The sequence below is a fragment of the Lactuca saligna genome, chromosome 2 (genome assembly GCF_052625555.1).
Source record: "Lactuca saligna cultivar CGN05327 chromosome 2, ASM5262555v1, whole genome shotgun sequence".
NCBI classification, from domain to species: Eukaryota; Viridiplantae; Streptophyta; class Magnoliopsida; order Asterales; family Asteraceae; genus Lactuca; species Lactuca saligna.
The window spans coordinates 159,861,317-159,879,194 of record NC_136418.1 but is presented as its reverse complement, the minus strand read 5'-3'; the positions used below and the strand labels follow the sequence as shown (position 1 = coordinate 159,879,194).

At 36.9% G+C, this 17,878-nt stretch overlaps 1 protein-coding gene and 1 long non-coding RNA gene across 7 annotated transcripts; both read right to left on the bottom strand.

Moving 5' to 3' along the window:
- Positions 1-8,566: 8,566 nt before the first annotated feature.
- On the bottom strand, positions 8,567-11,212 carry LOC145032403 (Tetratricopeptide repeat (TPR)-like superfamily protein). The gene has a single exon (XM_078981195.1). It carries the CDS (start codon positions 11,050-11,052, stop codon positions 8,989-8,991), a length of 2,064 nt encoding a protein of 687 aa, XP_078837321.1. The 5' UTR covers positions 11,053-11,212; the 3' UTR covers positions 8,567-8,988.
- Positions 11,213-12,466: 1,254 nt separating this feature from the next.
- LOC145032402 (uncharacterized) lies at positions 12,467-15,966 on the bottom strand. 6 transcript variants are annotated; one of them, XR_013677129.1, is made up of 5 exons: positions 15,530-15,957; positions 15,089-15,413; positions 14,137-14,365; positions 13,203-13,281; positions 12,467-12,711 (listed from the first exon to the last, which is right to left on the bottom strand). It is a non-coding gene; the product is annotated as an uncharacterized LOC145032402 (long non-coding RNA). The 6 variants fall into 6 exon arrangements; XR_013677127.1 differs by having other exon boundaries at positions 13,203-14,365; positions 15,530-15,966; XR_013677128.1 differs by having other exon boundaries at positions 12,467-13,281; positions 15,530-15,955.
- Positions 15,967-17,878: the final 1,912 nt, after the last annotated feature.

Here is a 17,878-nt window from a genome sequence, read left to right as displayed (position 1 = left end):
GGGTCTTGTGGTTCCGGTAGTACACGCCCATACTATCTTCTACACCTATCTGTATATGTTTTAGAAGATCATCACAACAACCCTAACAACACACACTAGAATACACATACATCCCATTTGTACTCCCTAGAGAAATGCTAAACATTCATCAACTGGCCGGCTTCTTACATAACTTATCCATGGAACTTCCAACACTTGCAAGAAAACACATCATGAGTACTACATACTCCTTAGGCTATCCTAGGATCTACACCTTACTCTACTATCAACTGTCAAACGACCCCATTGGTGCCTATTAACTACTGCATGAATACAATCACATGTAACATAACTTAAATAATCTTATATTAAAAGATTCAACCCTTAGACTGTTGGAATCATACAAGAGTTGTGTCATAAGACCAAATAATTCACTCTAAAATTATTAACCCATGTAGCATGTGACTTAACATATTTAATTAATAGTCAATTCACACCCGAAAGAGTCCTACAACAATAAGCAAGAAAACTCTATAGGAAATAAGGCATTATACATCAGGCAATTCTATCATACAATTCCTGAAGATTCCTATCCTACAACTAGCATGTTGTTCTACCATATCATACTAAATAATAGTATGGGTAAGTTAAGGTATACTATCTTACTCCGACTGATCATACACATCACATCCTTCCTTGGTTATTTTGAAAACCATTTAAAAACTTTTTGCAGTTCCCTGTTTGAGTCTGGATTCACACAATTGTTCATCCAATTCTCTCAAACCAAGGCTCTGATACCAACTTGTAACACTCCAAAAATCAAAGAAATTTAAAATTTTCAAAATCAACCATTAACCAACATTGTTTACAAAAAGAGTCATTGTTTCAAAAGCATTATTTCAAAATCAGATTTGTCCCAAGACCTAGTGACATAAAACCGGAAGATGTGCACGATCATGCCTTTGCTTTCCCACAATCCTCATAAGTACCTAAAACAATAAACTAAAGACTGTAATCCAAAGCTTAGTGAGTTCCCCCAAAGTACCAACACACAATATAGCAAACAAGCATACAAATATGAGCAACCAGCTGACTGGACCGCCTCGCATGGGTTACAAATGGCCGAAAGGCCAAGGTAGAGGCTCCAATGGTGCGGAGCTGAGCATTTCATTTGATAGTCGAGGAGGCACGCACTACACCCGATGTGGTGACAAGTATGATTTATTTCTTACACTTTTATGAAATGTTGTTGTGATTTTGATATGTTATGTATGTGCTCTGTTTAGGATCGTTCCATGTGAGCAGTATCCCAGTTCAGGTATTGTTTGATTCGGGTGCTACCCAATCGTTTGTCTCTTTTGCGCTTAGCAAGAAGTTTCCTGAGTCTGCAGACATGTTGGATTGCCCTCTAGAGGTCAAGATTACGAACGACCGATCAGTGCGAGCATCAGAGGCCTACCGAATTGTGTTTTGAGACTGTTCGAGGAGCGTTACCTGGTAGATCTGGTTCCCATACCTTTTGCGGGGGAACAAGTTTATTATTGGTATGGATTGGCTAAGCCCCAATGGGGTAGTGATTGACTGCGTGTAGCAGTTGGTGCGGATCAGGACCCCAAGTGGGGGAGAGTTGGTGATTCAGGGCGAAAGGCTACATCGAGGACCATCTTTATGTTTAGCAGTGAGAGTTAGGCGCTACCTTCAGCAGGGTTGCGCAGGATTTGTCACCTATGTTATGGATACCCGGGAGGCAGGTAAAGCGGTAGTGGGCGATGTGCCCGTGGTACGAGAGTTTGCGGATGTATTCCCCGAGGAGTTGCCTAGGATACCTCTGGAGAGTCAATTAGAGTTGAGGATCGACCTAGTCCCTGGTGCGTCTCCGATAGCCAAGGCACTGTATTGGTTGGCTCCCCCTGAGATGCAGGAGTTATCTACACAGCTACAGGAGCTGTTAGACAAAGGATTGATTAGACCGAGCAGTTCGCCCTAGGGAGCCCCGATTCTGTTTGTGAAGAAGAAGGACGGGTTGCATCGGATGTGTATAGACTATCGGGGGCTGAATAAGGTAACGGTGAAGAATCGTTACCCACTTCCGAGCATTGATGACCTCTTTGACCAGCTACAGGGAGCATCTTGGTTCTCCAAGATCGGTTTGCGTTCAGGGTATCATCAGATGAGGGTCAAAGAGGAGGATGTGCAGAAGACTGCTTTTCGGACGCGTTATAGCCACTATGAGTTCGTGGTGATGCCTTTTGGGCTCACCAAGGATCCTACCGCTTTCATGGATCTCATGAACCGCGTGTGCAGACCGATGTTGGATCGGTCTGTGATAGTTTTCATCGATGACATCCTGGTTTATTCCAAGACGCGAGAGAAACATGAGGAGCACTTGCGAGAGGTTTTGGATACTTTGAGGAGGGAGAGCTTGTATGCTAAGTTATCCAAGTGTGATTTCTGGTTGCACGAGGTGCATTTTCTTGGGCACCTTGTCAACCAGGACGGGATTTCGGTTGATCCGGCCAAGGTGGAGGCCGTGATGATGTAGGAGGTTCCAGGGTCTCCATTTGAGATTCAGAGCTTCGTGGGACTGGCAGGCTACTATCAGAGGTTTATTCAGGACTTCTCCAAGATAGTCGTGCCACTGACCTGGCTGACAAGGAAAGCCATGGTCTTTCATTGGGGGCCTGAGCAGCAAGTCATGTTTGAGACGTTGAGACAGAGATTGTACGAGGTGCCAATCTTAGCGTTGCCATAGGGCATGGAGGAATTTGTGGTATACTGTGATGCATCCATCTCGGGTTTGGGCGTGGTATTGATGCAAAGGGGGCATGTTATAGCTTACGTTTCGAGGCAGCTGAAGCCTTACGAGGCGAATTACCCAATGCATTATTTGGAGCTGGGGGTTGTTGCTTTCACCCTCGAGATTTGGCGTCATTACCTCTATGGGGTTCGTTATACCATTTACATGGACCACAAGAGCCTGAGGTATCTCATGGACCAGATAAATCTGAATATGAGACATCGTCGGTGGCTTTATGTGGTGAAGGATTATGATTGTGAGATCCTCTACTACACAGGGAAGGCTAATGTCGTGGCCGATACGCTTAGCCACAAGGCAGCACCGATCAGGGACATCTGTCTGAGGATGACAGTTGTAACTCTGTTGTTGGAGCAAATTCGGGAGGCCCAACAGGAGGCCATGAAGGAGGAACATCTGAAAAGTGAGTGAACTGTGGAGCAGGTTTCCTCCTTTGACTATGATAGCCGGGGATTGTTGACTCTTCACCGTAGGGTGTGGGTCCCTTATCATGGGGGTGTGCACCAGGTATTAATGGCACAAATCCCGGTTCTCCATCCATCCCTAGGCGATGAAGATGTATAGGGATCTTCGTCTCGATTATTGGTGTCCCTGTATGAAGAGGGACATAGCTAGGTTTGTGGAAAGGTGTCTGACCTGCAGGAAGGTCAAGGCTGAGCACAAGAGACCACACGACAAGGTCCAGTCGTTGGATAGCCCGTTATGGAAATGGGAGGATAGTACTATGGACTTCATTATGAAGCTTCCCAGGACCGTGCGAGGGGTGGATTCGATCTGGGTCATCGTTGATCGATTTACCAAGAGCACCCATTTTATTCCGATTCAGGAGAGTATTTCGGCTGAAAAGTTGGCCGACATCTACACCCGGGAGGTAGTGGTGCGGTAGGAGGTGCTAGTTTCAATGATTTCAGACAGGAACATGCGGTTCACTTCCAGGTTTTGGACGAAGTTTCATGACGAACTGGGTACTCGACTGCATTTTAGCACCGCCTTTCACCCGCAGACGGATGGTCAGAGCGACCTGACCATCTAGACTCTGGAGGATATGCTGCGGGCGTGTGTTTATGTAGTTGGGATACTTACCTTCCGTTGGCTGAGTTCTCCTATAACAATAGCTATCATGCGAGTATCGGTTGTCCTCCTTTCGAGATGTTGTATGGGAGGAAGTGCAGGACCCCGATATGTTGGGGAGAGGTTGGGCAAAGAGTCATGGGGAGTAGCAAAGTGGTACTCAAGACTATGGAGAAGATCCATCAGGCTTTAGATTGCTCAGAGTCGGCAGAAAAGTTATGCCGACAAGAGGCGGTCAGACCTGGAGTTTCAAGTCGGGGATATGGTGCACTTGAAGGTATCGCCATAGAAGGGCGTCATTCGGTTCAAGAAGCAGGGCAAGCTGGGCCTCAGGTATATTGGACCCTTCAGGGTTATGGCCCGGGTGGGCAAGGTAGCATATAGGTTGGATCTGCCAGTCGAGCTCATTCAGATTCATAGCACTTTTCATGTCTCCTAGTTGCGGAAATGTCTGGTGGACGATTGATAGTGGTGCCTCTAGAGGATATTCAGGTTGATGACATCCTGAACTACATCGAGCGGTCAGTGGCAATCATTGAAAGGAAGTCAAGGGATCTGAGGAACAAGATGGTGGAACTGGTAAAGGTGCAGTGGCAACACCGCAAGGGCTCGGAATGGACCTAGGAACCGGAGGACGAGATGAGGGAGCATTACCCCAAGCTTTTTCAAGATCGAGCAGCAGACTTCGAGGATGAAGTCTAAGATAAGTGGGGGAGATTTGTAACACCTGATTCCTGATATGCCTATTATTCAAGTATTTTGTGTTTTCTCTGGGACTCGACGAGTTGGAGGCCTAACTCGTCGAGTAGAGTCGTGACCCGCGGACAGTTTAAGTAACCTACTCGACGAGTCGGGGGACTGACTCGGTGAGTAGGTGTTGGTTGAGTGTAACCCTAAATCTGAGGGTTTGCACCCTATTTAAACACCTTATCTCAGCCTCCATCGCCTTAATTACCCCCAGAAAGCTGAGTGTCGTAACCCTAGCCGTTTTTGAGTGTTCTAAAGCCTTTTTGGTGCATTTGGTGGTTTGTGAAGCTTGAAGAAGAAGAAAGAAGCTTGAGAGTTTGAGTTGGGGCTTATAGATTCAGAGATCTAGTTCCATTTTCAGCACAATCAAGGTAAAATGCCCCTGTTTTGCCCTTCTATGTGTTTATTCATCTTTAGACTTGGGTTTTGGTCACATTTAGGGCTTTCCAAGCCATATTCGAATTTGTGGAGTGTTATTTGGGGTCTTAACTTCAAATCGGAGTCATTGTAAGGGTCTCATGGCATAAAGGTGCCAACTTTATGGCCATGAGAGCCCCATGCATCTTGTAGAGCACCTTTTATGGCTTTTTGAGCCAAAGCCCCCATGCATGTGCACCAAGTTTGGAGCTTTACGTATGAAATGGACATTAGGGGGCCAGATCTATGGTTTTGAGGTGTTATGGCTCATCTAAATTGACTGTATAGTGTTGGTCAAGGATGGACTCGCCGAGTTGTTCTTGGGACTCGGCGAGTCGCAGTGTAATGACCACCAAATCCTTTCTGTGGATGGACCCGTTCTTAGGGAGGAAAGTCCCGTAGATGTTTAGACGCGAAAAGGGACCTGGGAATAATGAGACTCGATGAGTGTATGATCAGACTCGGCAGGTCCAAGGCAATCTCTCAATCTTTGAAGATGGACTCGACAAGTTGTTCATACAACTCAGCGAGTCGTAGACTGGACACGTTCTTACGAGGGAGATGAACTCGCCGAGTTCAAGAAAGAACTCGGTGAGTCGGATAAAGATGGTCCCGATGGTTTGAATGAAGGAGAACTCAACGAGTTCTTGCTAGACTCGATGAGTGGATCTGGGGTTGGATATGGTTAGTGGAGTATGGACTCGACGAGTTGGTAGGCCAAATCGGCGAGTCAGGTCAACTAGGTGTTGACTTTGACCAATGTTGACTCTTCTTGGTTTTGGTATTGACCCTGGTTAGGGTTATATGTTCTTTTTGATGACTTGAGGGTTGTCGTGTAGGGATTGAGGAGTCGAGGAGAGCCGACCTTCACGCCGAGGATAGTTCAGACACTACACGACATCTAGGTGAGTTACCTTCTAGTAGGAGTGGGTCTAAGGCACCAAGGTCATCCTACTAGTAATTGTTAGTTGGGATGGTTATCTTTGTGATAACTGTCTGGTCTGATTGTTGGATATGTGAGTATGCTAGACTGCTAGATATGCGACTATGCTAGTTTGCTAATTTCCATGTTATATGAGATAGTATCAGTGGAAGGGGACTAGTCCATGATTCGGTCATTAGGACCAATGGGTAGGTCGGACACCCCAGATATGTCTGACAACATGATTATGATATGATGTTATGTGTTAGTAGTAGGGGTGAAATAGTCCCCGTGTTCGGTTGAGATAGACCGGATGGTAGGTCAGCACCCTAGAATAGCTTGATATGGGTAGGTCGGCACCCCATAATGTCTTGACATGGGTAGGTCAGCACCCCAGAATGGCTTGACATGGGTAGGTCAGCACCCCAGAATGGCTTGATATGGGTAGGATGGGCGCCCTAAAATTGCCAGGTAATATGTATGGTATGTGATTGTATGGTATGTGGTATGATGGGGGAACTCACTAAGTTTTGTGCTTACAGTTTCAGTTTTGGTTTCAAGTACCTCTTCGTCCAAGGGGAAGGAGTCGGCGGTGTAGCTGCGCATCACACACGCACACTTATGATTTCCGCTTAGAGTTTTCTGGGATTGTACTCTGATATTTTGTTATTTCAGATGATTTGGTTTTGAAACATGATATTATGGTTTTATGTATTGACATGATTTTGGCAATGTTTTGATGAACCATTTTATAAATCACCTAATCAAAAGTAAAATTTTTGGCCTCGATTTTTGGGATGTTACATCCAAACTTCCTTCAAGCTCCAAATTCCCACCAACTTCTTCTTCTTCTTCTTCTTCTTCTTCTTCTTCTTCAAGAACACCACCAAAACACACAAGTGAGCTCAAGGTGCACTCTTCACACTTAGGGTTAGCTAGAGGGATGATTTTTAAGTAGAGGCTAATGAGGGTGAAGGTCTTGGGTCCATAAAGGGGATTATATAGGGTATAAAACCTCAAAACTAGGGTTTTGATCTGAACAAGGTACGCGTGGCATACTTGCTGTGTACATCCGGCGTACGCGTGTGAGTTTCGCTTTTCTCATGCATGAGTAGGCCATGCAGACACTTCGAGTATGCACGACGTACAGACAAAAAGGCAAACTTAACATATTTAGGGTTAAAAACGAACCTTCTCGGGACGAGTGTTACGAGATTATTCCGCTATCTTTTTTATGTGTATTTGATGCTAATAAAACCCACTAACAACATTAAAACTTTTACGTAATTTGTTACTTCTTAACTATTTATATGATATTTTTATGTGCTAACCTTTTATGATACAAAATAGGTTCATAAAAAAGCAGGAAAATGAAGAAATAAGATATTTCCTCATTACGACGATTTATGTATCTTTTTTGGAAATGATAGAACTAAAGGGAATAAAGGCAAAGATTTTGCCCAAATGGAAGAATATGCAAACAATGAAAAACAATCCAAACAAATAAAAGAAGGTTTAAAAGAACAAACCATAGAAAATGAAAAATCTCTAAATCAAATAAGAGAAAAAAAAAATAGAGTTTATGTTGTTATCAAAGGAATAATTATTACAGCTAACGTCCTTAGAGAAAAACTTGAATAAAAAACAACAACAACAACAACAATAACAAATAGCATGAATCAAGCAATTCTAGGAGAAACAATAGTAACCCCCCTCCTCCCTCCCCCCCCCCCCCCCCCCCCCCCCCCCCCCCCCCCCCCCCCTCCCTCTCTCTCTCTCTCTCTAAAAAAAAAAAAAAAAACTTCTATTTGTAATTCGTGAAATTTCAAAAATGTTTGAATTGGCTCAAAGCAAGTAGAAAAATAATACGTGATATGGAAACTGTGTTAAATATTTGGAACTTGGAATGAGAAAATCGTGAGGATCAGTGGCGTAGCCAAGATTTTGTTCTACGGTAGGCCAAACAATTTACAAAATATAAACGAGTATCAAAATAATTCAAAAACTTGCAACCACAATTCTTTAAAAATTTGTCTAAGATTAAAAATAAATTAGTTAATTGATTAATTCAAAAATAAAAAAATAAAATAACGAATCTGATGAACAACAATGTGATCTACTCAAAAACTTGCAGCCACAATTCTTTAATCAGCATATTGCTGCAAAAAATACTCTCTTCATACATAATTTGAAGTTTTTAATGGATGGCTCGTATCACAATTCATGATTCCTAATATATATATATATATATATATATATATATATATATATATATATATATATATATATATATATATATATATATATATATATATATATATATAACTTCTTCATGTTTATTAAAAAGTATAAGTTACAAAAATCACTATTTCTATCATATAACAAAATTAATTTTTCAATTTATTTGAGCAAACCCAGAAAACAAATTGTTTTTTATGTCAACCACTCCCTTTCAAAAACATTTTGCGAACCAGCAAGCTTAGAGTTTGACCCAAAAATATTAGAAAAAATAGAATTTATCTCGACTTTTTGTTGTTTAGTGGAATCATAAGCCAAAACCGCCTGTAACCACATAAAACGATGATTGTTATGATAAATTGGCAAACCTTAAAATATTAAAGATAAAATTGAGATTCATCACCAAGGCATTATAACTTCTCCTCATGCCTCACTTTTTTAGGATATACCTCCTCTAATAAAAAAAAAATAGCCGCCCACTTAAGTCAATAAATAAGACACATTAATTCGAATAAATACAAAAACAACTCTTTTCTTAATCTAATCTAATTACCAGAAATTTTGCAACATATTTTCAGTATCACCTAAATCCTGCAGATATTAACTTATACATCATGTGCTTGTCTTGGAAACTTCTTCCAAACGAAGTCCCAATGCTCTTGTGAGAATTTACCTGATGAAGACAAGTTGATATGAAATGACGATAATGCCCCCAATACAATAAACATCACCTAACAATCTTTGGGTATGCATATGACAATTCTTGTTTTCGGTTCATGTCATGTAAACAACGATTAAGTCACCAATAATCTTCACAAGAACATTCACCATTTTCAAACTTATGAAACCTATTAGCATCTCTAACTAAAAACACTTTGCTTAATATCTTCGACAACCCCTTTATAAACTCGTGACAATCCCCACAAACCCTCAAGTTTTTAAAAATCCGGATACAACCCCTCTCCTTTTCAATCCCATCATTATGAACCAAAAAAAGGCCAATAGCCAACTTCTCACTATGAACCCTCAAACTCTCCTCCCTTGATTCCTCCTCCACATCATGCAATGAAAACCTAACTTGATAAGCAAATTGCACTTCCTCCTTCAATCTCTTTTCAATTTCCTTCAACTTTTCATGGATTCTTGATGTCAATGGATGCCTCTCATCTCCATTGTAGAAAAAGTGAATCGATTTATCAATCTCCACCCAACTTTGACCACCTACTTTATTTAACCCCTTCACTTTGACCGACTTTCTAACCTTTTCACTCTCTTTCCATAAACCCGCATTCGCATAGATGCTTGACATCATGACATAGTTTACAACACTTACATCATCCATTTTCATAAGAATTTCACCAACTTCACGTCCCATTTCCAAATCTTTGTGTATTTTACAAGCACTAAGCAATGTCTGCCAGATACCTGAATTTGGCTTCACGAGCATGTTCTTGATAAGATTTCTTGCTTCTTTTAAACGACCAGACCTACCAAGAAGATCAACCATGCAAGCATAATGTTCCACATTCGGTTTGATTGTGGGGTCCTTGAGTAATCTTGAAAAGTATTGTTGACTTTTTTCAACTAAACCAGAGTGGCTACAAGAGGAGAGTATAGCCAAGTAAGTTACTCCATCGGGTGAAATGTTTTCTGATTTCATGTTCTCAAAGATGTTAATCGCTTGTTCACCAAGACCATGTTTTCCATATCCTGTTATCATGATTGTCCAAGATACCACGTTTCTCTTGGGCATTTCTTCAAACACCTTATCTGCATCTTCTATTACACCACATTTCAAATACATATCCATCACTGAATTTACCACAGAGATGTCTAGACCGAATGGGACTTTGGTTATGTAAGCGTGCATTTGCTTACCTTGTTCAAGAAGAGCAAAATCAGCAAACACTGCCATCACACTGGAAAGAACAAACCCATCAACAGGAAAGGTGCTTTTTCTAAGTGCATTATATGACTCCATAGCTTTTGACAAGTTTCCTTCTTGAGCATAGCCTACAACTAGCGTTGTCCAGGAGATGACACTCTTTCTTTCGACTTGATCAAACACCTTCTGTGCATCACGTAAAGACCCACATTTTGCATACAAATCAATAAGTGAACCTGCAACGATTGTTTGTTGTGACAAAAGAAAACCAGTAGAAATTAGAAACCCGTGGATTTGCCTCCCAGCTTCCAATTCTCCAAGACCAGCACAAGCTTTCAAAGTGCTTGTGAAAGTGAACCCATCGGGGTTTTTTCCTTGTATCTGCATCTCCTTGAATAAATCCAAGGATTTGTCACCCATGTGTCCGACTGCATATCCTGATATCATTGCATTCCAAGTTATCAGACTTCTCTCAGGCACTTCATCGAACACCTGAGATGCAGCCTCGATTCTCCCACATTTTGAATACATGTCTATCAAAGAATTTCCCACCACTGGGAACCATTCAAAGCCCGTTTTACAGCACCAACCATGAACCTGCATCCCATTCTCAGGAACACCTACGAATCCACAAGCTTTAAAGTTGGTAGAAAATGTGAACTCATTCGGCTTAACCATGGAACTTCCCATTCGACATAAGAGTAATAACGAGCTTTTGGCATTGCCTTGATTTAGGTATCCACACATAAGAGACGTCCAAGAAACAACGTTTCTTTGAGGCATTCTATCAAACACTTTGCATGCTATCTCGGCCCTGCCACATTTTCCATACATATCTATAAGGTCATTGTTTATCATCATATCAAACCCATAACCCAATTTCACAACTGTAGTATGAACCTGCAACCCTTGATCTAAAAACAAATTCTTTGAGCAAACCCTCAAGAGCTGAGCAAACCGTTGCCTCTCGTTCATCATGAGAATCCTTTATTGAACCTTCTTCCCAAGCATCACATTTCACGCATGATATGATAACGGTGTCTGTAAAGTCTTGGTTCATGTCGTTGTTCAACTATTTTCTGTCACTTATCATCTTTTAAGCATTTGTCCACATGTATTTTTTTTTTTTTTTTTTACAATTTAGGTCACGTTATAACAAATATTGATTCCTAAGAATGATTGAAGTAATTTTATATGATTTTAAGTTCATTTTTCTTTTAAAATAAGATGATTGGTCGGTACGGTAAATAATCCGAAAAAGAAATAAATTAATAATCCGAAAAAAAAATAATGAAACTTTCAAATTGAATTACAAATTACAAATCATCCATGCAAAGAGATTTTAAAGATAAATAGACGCTAATTTGAAAATCAAATCCTCAAAATCTCGGCAATTTTGAATGATTCCCTTTGTCCTTTCGTTGAACATTGTCTCATCCGTGAATATGGCTCGTGATGCTCTCTTTCCCCTTTATTTGTTTTCTAAGTTTTTCAAATAATACATATAATCTTCACTATCAAAATTTTGTTCATGCCTTGTCGTATGCCTATGTCTCTCATGCTTGAATTCGGATTTTTTTTTTTTGTTGTTGTGGGGGTTATTTTGATTTTGGGTTTGATTTTTTATTTCAGGTTTTGCGTTTACCACAAATATCTCGATTTTTTATTTTTTTCCTAATATTTTTACCAATCCATTGATTTTTCGGTTTTGTGTCGTAGGAACAATAGCAATACCCAAAAATTCTTGCTTGAGGTTTGAAGTGTCCGGCATTGCTAGACTTCATCAAGCTTAGTTGCTTCCTCATAAATCTTCTTACCAAAATGTTTTATTGATAGAGAATAATGGAAAGAAGAGTTTGTTATCAAAGCGGAAACAATCACTCAGCAAGACACTCTCACAAGATGCTAGGTTCATAGTGGGTATTGATATCATGTCTCTGCCAAGGTAAAACCTGAAACAAAGATTGATGAAATGAATGAAACAACCTCTCCGTTTGATACCAATATGTGTATGTGTTTATATTATTACACTAGGTTATAACTCATGGAAACCACGGATAAAAAAGAAAAAAATTACAAATAAATCATAACATAATGATTCACCAATGATAAGAAAACATTTTTTAATTTATAAAGATTGATGCTAATATAAGTACCATTATTCGGCATGTTAGAAACATGTGTAATAGATGTAAATATTTATTTTTAAAAAAATATTTGCTAAAATTTACATTAATAATGAACAATGGATTTAATGACATTTATATAAAATGAAATTTTAAATTTTAAATGATATTTTAAAATACAGTTAAGTAAATATGACAGAACAATTTTAAGATATACAATATTATTTAATTTTTATGTATATTTTTTCATATCTTTTTAGAAAATATAGCAATCAAAATTTTGTAAATATTTATATTTAGCAATCATTAAACAAACTAAACAAACATTATAAAGTAAGAGATAAAGGTTAGGGTCACTGGTCAGGTCATCAGTGTGAAAATTGTATCATTTTGCACATGTTGTGGGTTATTTTTTTTGCTAAACATGAAGTCTTATAAATCTTGAATCTTCCTCAAGCCTCCAACACCAAGTTAAAGTCAAGCTCCAACCAATTTCTAGTTATAGGTCAACCTAAATATTATAAAAAGTGAGAAAAATAGGTCATAGCAAAAACAATGAGAATATAAAAAATACAATATCCAAGTAGAAATAAGTGATAATTTATTTTTTTGGCATATTGAATCTTTTTCAAGCTCACTTATAGAATTGTATAATTATAACTTTGAAAATATTGTACAATCATTTAGTTTTTTGGGTTAATTGCCAAAAGAACGCAACCTACTTTAATTGATTTTTTTGGATAAACTACCAAAACCGAACATATATTGCAAAAAATAGCAATGTACTAAAAGTACATAGCTATTTATTGCTACATGCTAGAAACATATTTTAAAAAATTTTCAATTACATTAAACCCTTTATCTGGGAAACAGTTTTTGAACAACATGTACTTTAGCAACATACTTTCCTTAGTTTTGGTAAAGTACATTGTCATTTATGGAAATTAACCCTTTTAATTACCATCAAAAAAAAAGTTTTTCAAAGGCACATAATTCACATACAATGGAGAAATCAATTTTCCATCTACTAAAGGATCTACGGTTACTTCCAGTTTGATATTCATAAAGAGATCCACCTGAGCTACAAAATCAAATGATAATAAAACCTCATTGGTTCATACCAGTTGTATAAAACTTGATAATCAAATCAAACATTTTTAAGTTACAAAACCAACCACCATTAAGTTAGTCGACATCTCTTACTTCAAATATAGTTACATAAAAACTTTAAAAACTTTAAATTTACCATTTAAACAAATTGGTTTTTGGCGGTTTTCAACTTTTTGGCAAATAATAACTATCAAAATTTGCTACTTTAAGGTGTTATAAACCAAATGTGTTTTGTAGCAACTAAAATTTCAACTTTATTAATATCAAATAATAACTATAAGGAAATCTTTCCTAATAAATCAAAATAATTTTGCCACATGTCACTCTCTTATTAACTTGGACACATGTTATTTTTTGGTATTTTTGAATAAAAGTTTTTTCCATTTGTCATTTTCTCATTTTTTTGAATCTTTTCTTAATTAACACATCATATTTACACCTCAATTAATAATTGCTTTAATTGAAAATAACCAATAATTTATGATGTAACGTTTGATTTACGAAAGTGGGTTATAGTAATCGAGTTAAAACCCAAATAAATCAATTGTAAGTCATAAATTTTGAAGATTTGATTAAACATAATTATTTATACATGATATAATCACAAGGACTTAACATAGGTGTGCATCACTTCCGACCAGGGCACTATATTATGTAATTAACCAAGGCAAATGGTTCATCAAATTCAAATATAAATGCTAAAAAATTTATTCACTTAATCAGATAACACTTAAATAAATTAACCTAATGATGAAATAGTACAATCATCCAAGATTTCATACATACAAATGTTGTTTTGGATTACTGTAATTTAGTTAAAACTTACAGTGTATGTAAGAAGTTGTATCTGAAGAGACTAAATTCATTCACTGCTCAAAATTTTCTATATGAGAAATTGACTGAAATACTTAAGCAAATGAAAAAAATATATAAGGGCAAAATTGGAAAAAGACTCTGGTGAGAAAAAACCCTTATTTGTAACTTCCCTTTTTATGGTTTTGACTTCTGAGTTATGTCCATAGGTGAGAGATTTTGTAGTTATGAACTTCTTTTGCCTGTAGACAATTTAGCAAACTACTTTAATGGTTTGAAATCAAGTTTAAAACATTAAAAATACTAAACATCCAAAACTCAATACATTGAAATTTCATAGCTAATACAATTTGCGAATATAATCAATAAAATTGAATTGAAAATAAGAATTGCATCATGCACTCTTCAATGTTAAATAAGAAATTAAGACTTAGCAACATGACAACATCTCTTCGTAAAATATTAAATTCTTCACGAAAACATCATTAGTATGAATTCAACTCCAAATGTAAAATCAACACACAACAAATAAAATTTTGAAATAGCCATTATTTGTTATCTATAGTTGCATACTTCAAAGTAAATGAAAAAAAAAATTAAAAAAAATGAGGCAAGTAACATACACCCCATATTACTATATTAGGCAAATCAAACAGGTGCACATACTCAAGATAGAAAACTAAAAGTAAATTTGAAAAATTCAAAGTTAAAAAAAACCAATGAATTCCACATTAAGGAAGGTCTAGCAAAGTTATGAAATTATATACAAATTAATCAACTTTAGATGCAATTGAAAAGGCATTCTAAATCTCTAGCAACACCATGATCGTGAATCACCAATGCAATCGTATAAAAATAATACGTGCATCATAATCATATCCATAATAACTATAAATCTTGGAGTTGTGTTAAGCGAATCAAACAAATTTATGCACTGTGTTTACGATGTCAAAATACATGCACACCTTAATCCGGAAGAAACAACTATTTTATGGATTTTCGTAGAACTAGGGATGAAATCGATGTATATAACTCTTGTTGGTCTCCTTGTGCGGACTCGCTGCTGCTAATACATCAGGTAAGAATTATCCTCCTGGGATGTACAATGGAAGAAAAAGGAATTAGGGAGAATTATCGTCCTGGGAAGTACAATGGAAGAAAAAAGGAATTAGGGCTCCTATTTTGATCATCTTAATAACCAAAATATTAAATTCCAAAAAAGTAAAGGTATTGTTGTATAACTCAGTGGACTGAAACTCGTTCGTAGCCAAACCACAATCATAACAATCACTACAAATTGAATAAAAAGAAGACACGAATCGATATAAGAAAGCGAAATAGAACAAAAAAGTTGAAAACGACAACATCACAACGCAAAAAATGAGTAAAATTGGAGAAGTTCAAACTTGATGCTCTCCGCTCGGTTTGAACCAGGTAGTTTTCAAAGGATCTTCGTCTGATAGAGTATTGAGAAGAGATAGAGGGAGGGGGAGAGGTGATATGATTCCAGGAGTATTCATTCAAAATCGCCCTAATCGCATCATCTTGTTCAGCCTGGTTTTTGTTCTTCCTCGAGCTAGGGTTTTAGAGAGAAATAAAAATGAGGATTGAAATGGCTTGTGTATGCAATTTAGAGGGAAATCCATACATTTATCCCGGATTTTATGTGTGGTTTTGAAAAAGGATTAGATTCTAAAGATTTTATGTGTGGTTTTGAAAAAGGATTAGATTCTAAAAATGCTATGAGCGGAGTACAGGTAATTTGATTTGATTTTGAAGGGGGGGAGGGGGTGAAATTAGAGGGATAGAGTCGTGATTCAGGGATGATCATGAATAGATAGAGTTTAGGGTTTGAGCGGGAAAATAAAAGTTAAGTTATTAATAGGAGGACACGTGTAAAATATAGAGCGTAAAAAAGTGCCATGTGGCGTGTAGGAGAGGGCGAAATTAGAGGGATAGAGTCGTGATTGAGGGATGATTGAGTCGTGATTGAGGGATGATCATGAATAGATAGAGTTTAGGGTTTGAGCGGAAAAATAAAAGTTGAGTTATTAATAGGACACGTGTAAAATATAGAGTGTAAAAAATTGTCATGTGGCGTGTAGGAGAGGGATTTATTAAGAATGAAGATACATATTTATTACTTAGTTCTTCATTAATGTGGGTGGATTGGGGTAGGCTTTATAATTATTCCAAAGTTGAATTACTACATTATTTTGTAAGTTGGATGGCTTTTATAACAATTTTTTTTTCCAGATATTAGTGAATAGCATCTTATAATCATAAAAACATGAAGAATGAAATTGAATTCCTAGCGCATGTTCAACTTCTAAATTGCAAAAAAGTTATTTTCTATAACTAATGTCTTATATACCCTTCAGTAAAGACAACATAAGGAGATCTTGTAGATCTAAATTGCCATGATTAGAATAATCAATTAAGGTATAATTTCTTTTTGACTTAATGACGATGGGGAATTCATCTGGACAAATATGTATATAGGTGTTTATTTTTTTATTTAAGATAAATATAAGGGCTTAATGCGTTAACACTTTAAGTGAGAGGATGGTGTTTATCCATTACCATTAAGACCTCATTTTCTATCCATTACCATTAAGACCTCATTTTCTTACGTTGCTACCCTTTAATCAATATATATATATATATATATATATATATATATATATATATATATATATATATATATATATATATATATATAACCTATTCTCCATCAAATCATTTCATATTTCAGTGAGTGCATTGCTATTAGAGACAATGATATGTAAGTATGCTGCTATTATAGCTAAAAAGAAATCATAGAAACGAAAGTAGATTGCTATAATAAAGTTAAATGTTGATCCAACTAAAATTATTGGGACCGATAGAGTTATACATTTTCACTTTTTACAGGTATAAAACTGAAGTGGCTTATATAAAGATTGGATCTGGACTTATTAGGCTTGAAGATATTTCTGGACGATAAACGACACTTCGTGTTAAAAAGGTTGTTGGCTAGAAAGAACATAACCAATATGTTAATTTATCGCCATTTTCTATTAGTATTTTACCTTAACATAACCAAAACATCGTCCGCACTCAAAGAGAATACGAAATACAACGGTCATTAAAGAAGAAAGAAGAGCAAACCTATCTGGAATTCGTAAGCAAAGTGGTTATAAATCGAAAAAAATCGTCTAAGCAAAGTAAATGAATACATATTCAATAGTAAAAATAGTTAATTAAAAAAAACAGAAGACTTCAAAAAAAAAAGTAAATAATTTTGAAACTACACCTATTTGGTAAATATTTTTGAAACTATATGGTAATATAATACTAATAGAAAATGGTGATAAATCAACATATTGGTTATGTTCTTCCTGGCCAACAACATTTTCAACACGAAGTATGGTTTACCGCGCAAGAAAATAAGCCAGCCAAGTACTTCGGCTCCTCAAAAGTCAACAATTATGAAACCATCGTTGTCTACTTTAAAACCCACATTGTTACTTGATGCATCTACATTTACACATGGGTAAATTGCTGAAATTATAATAGTTAAAAAAAACTGAAAATTTGGAAAAAAACATAAAATTTTGAAACTACGCCTACTTGGTAAATCTTTTTAAAACTATACTTATTTGATAAATATTTTTATAAAAAAAATACCATTATGGATTTTATATAAGGGTTTTCCAAATCTATGGGTTTTATGATCATCTTGATGGTAGTAGACAAACTAAGAAAAGATGGTC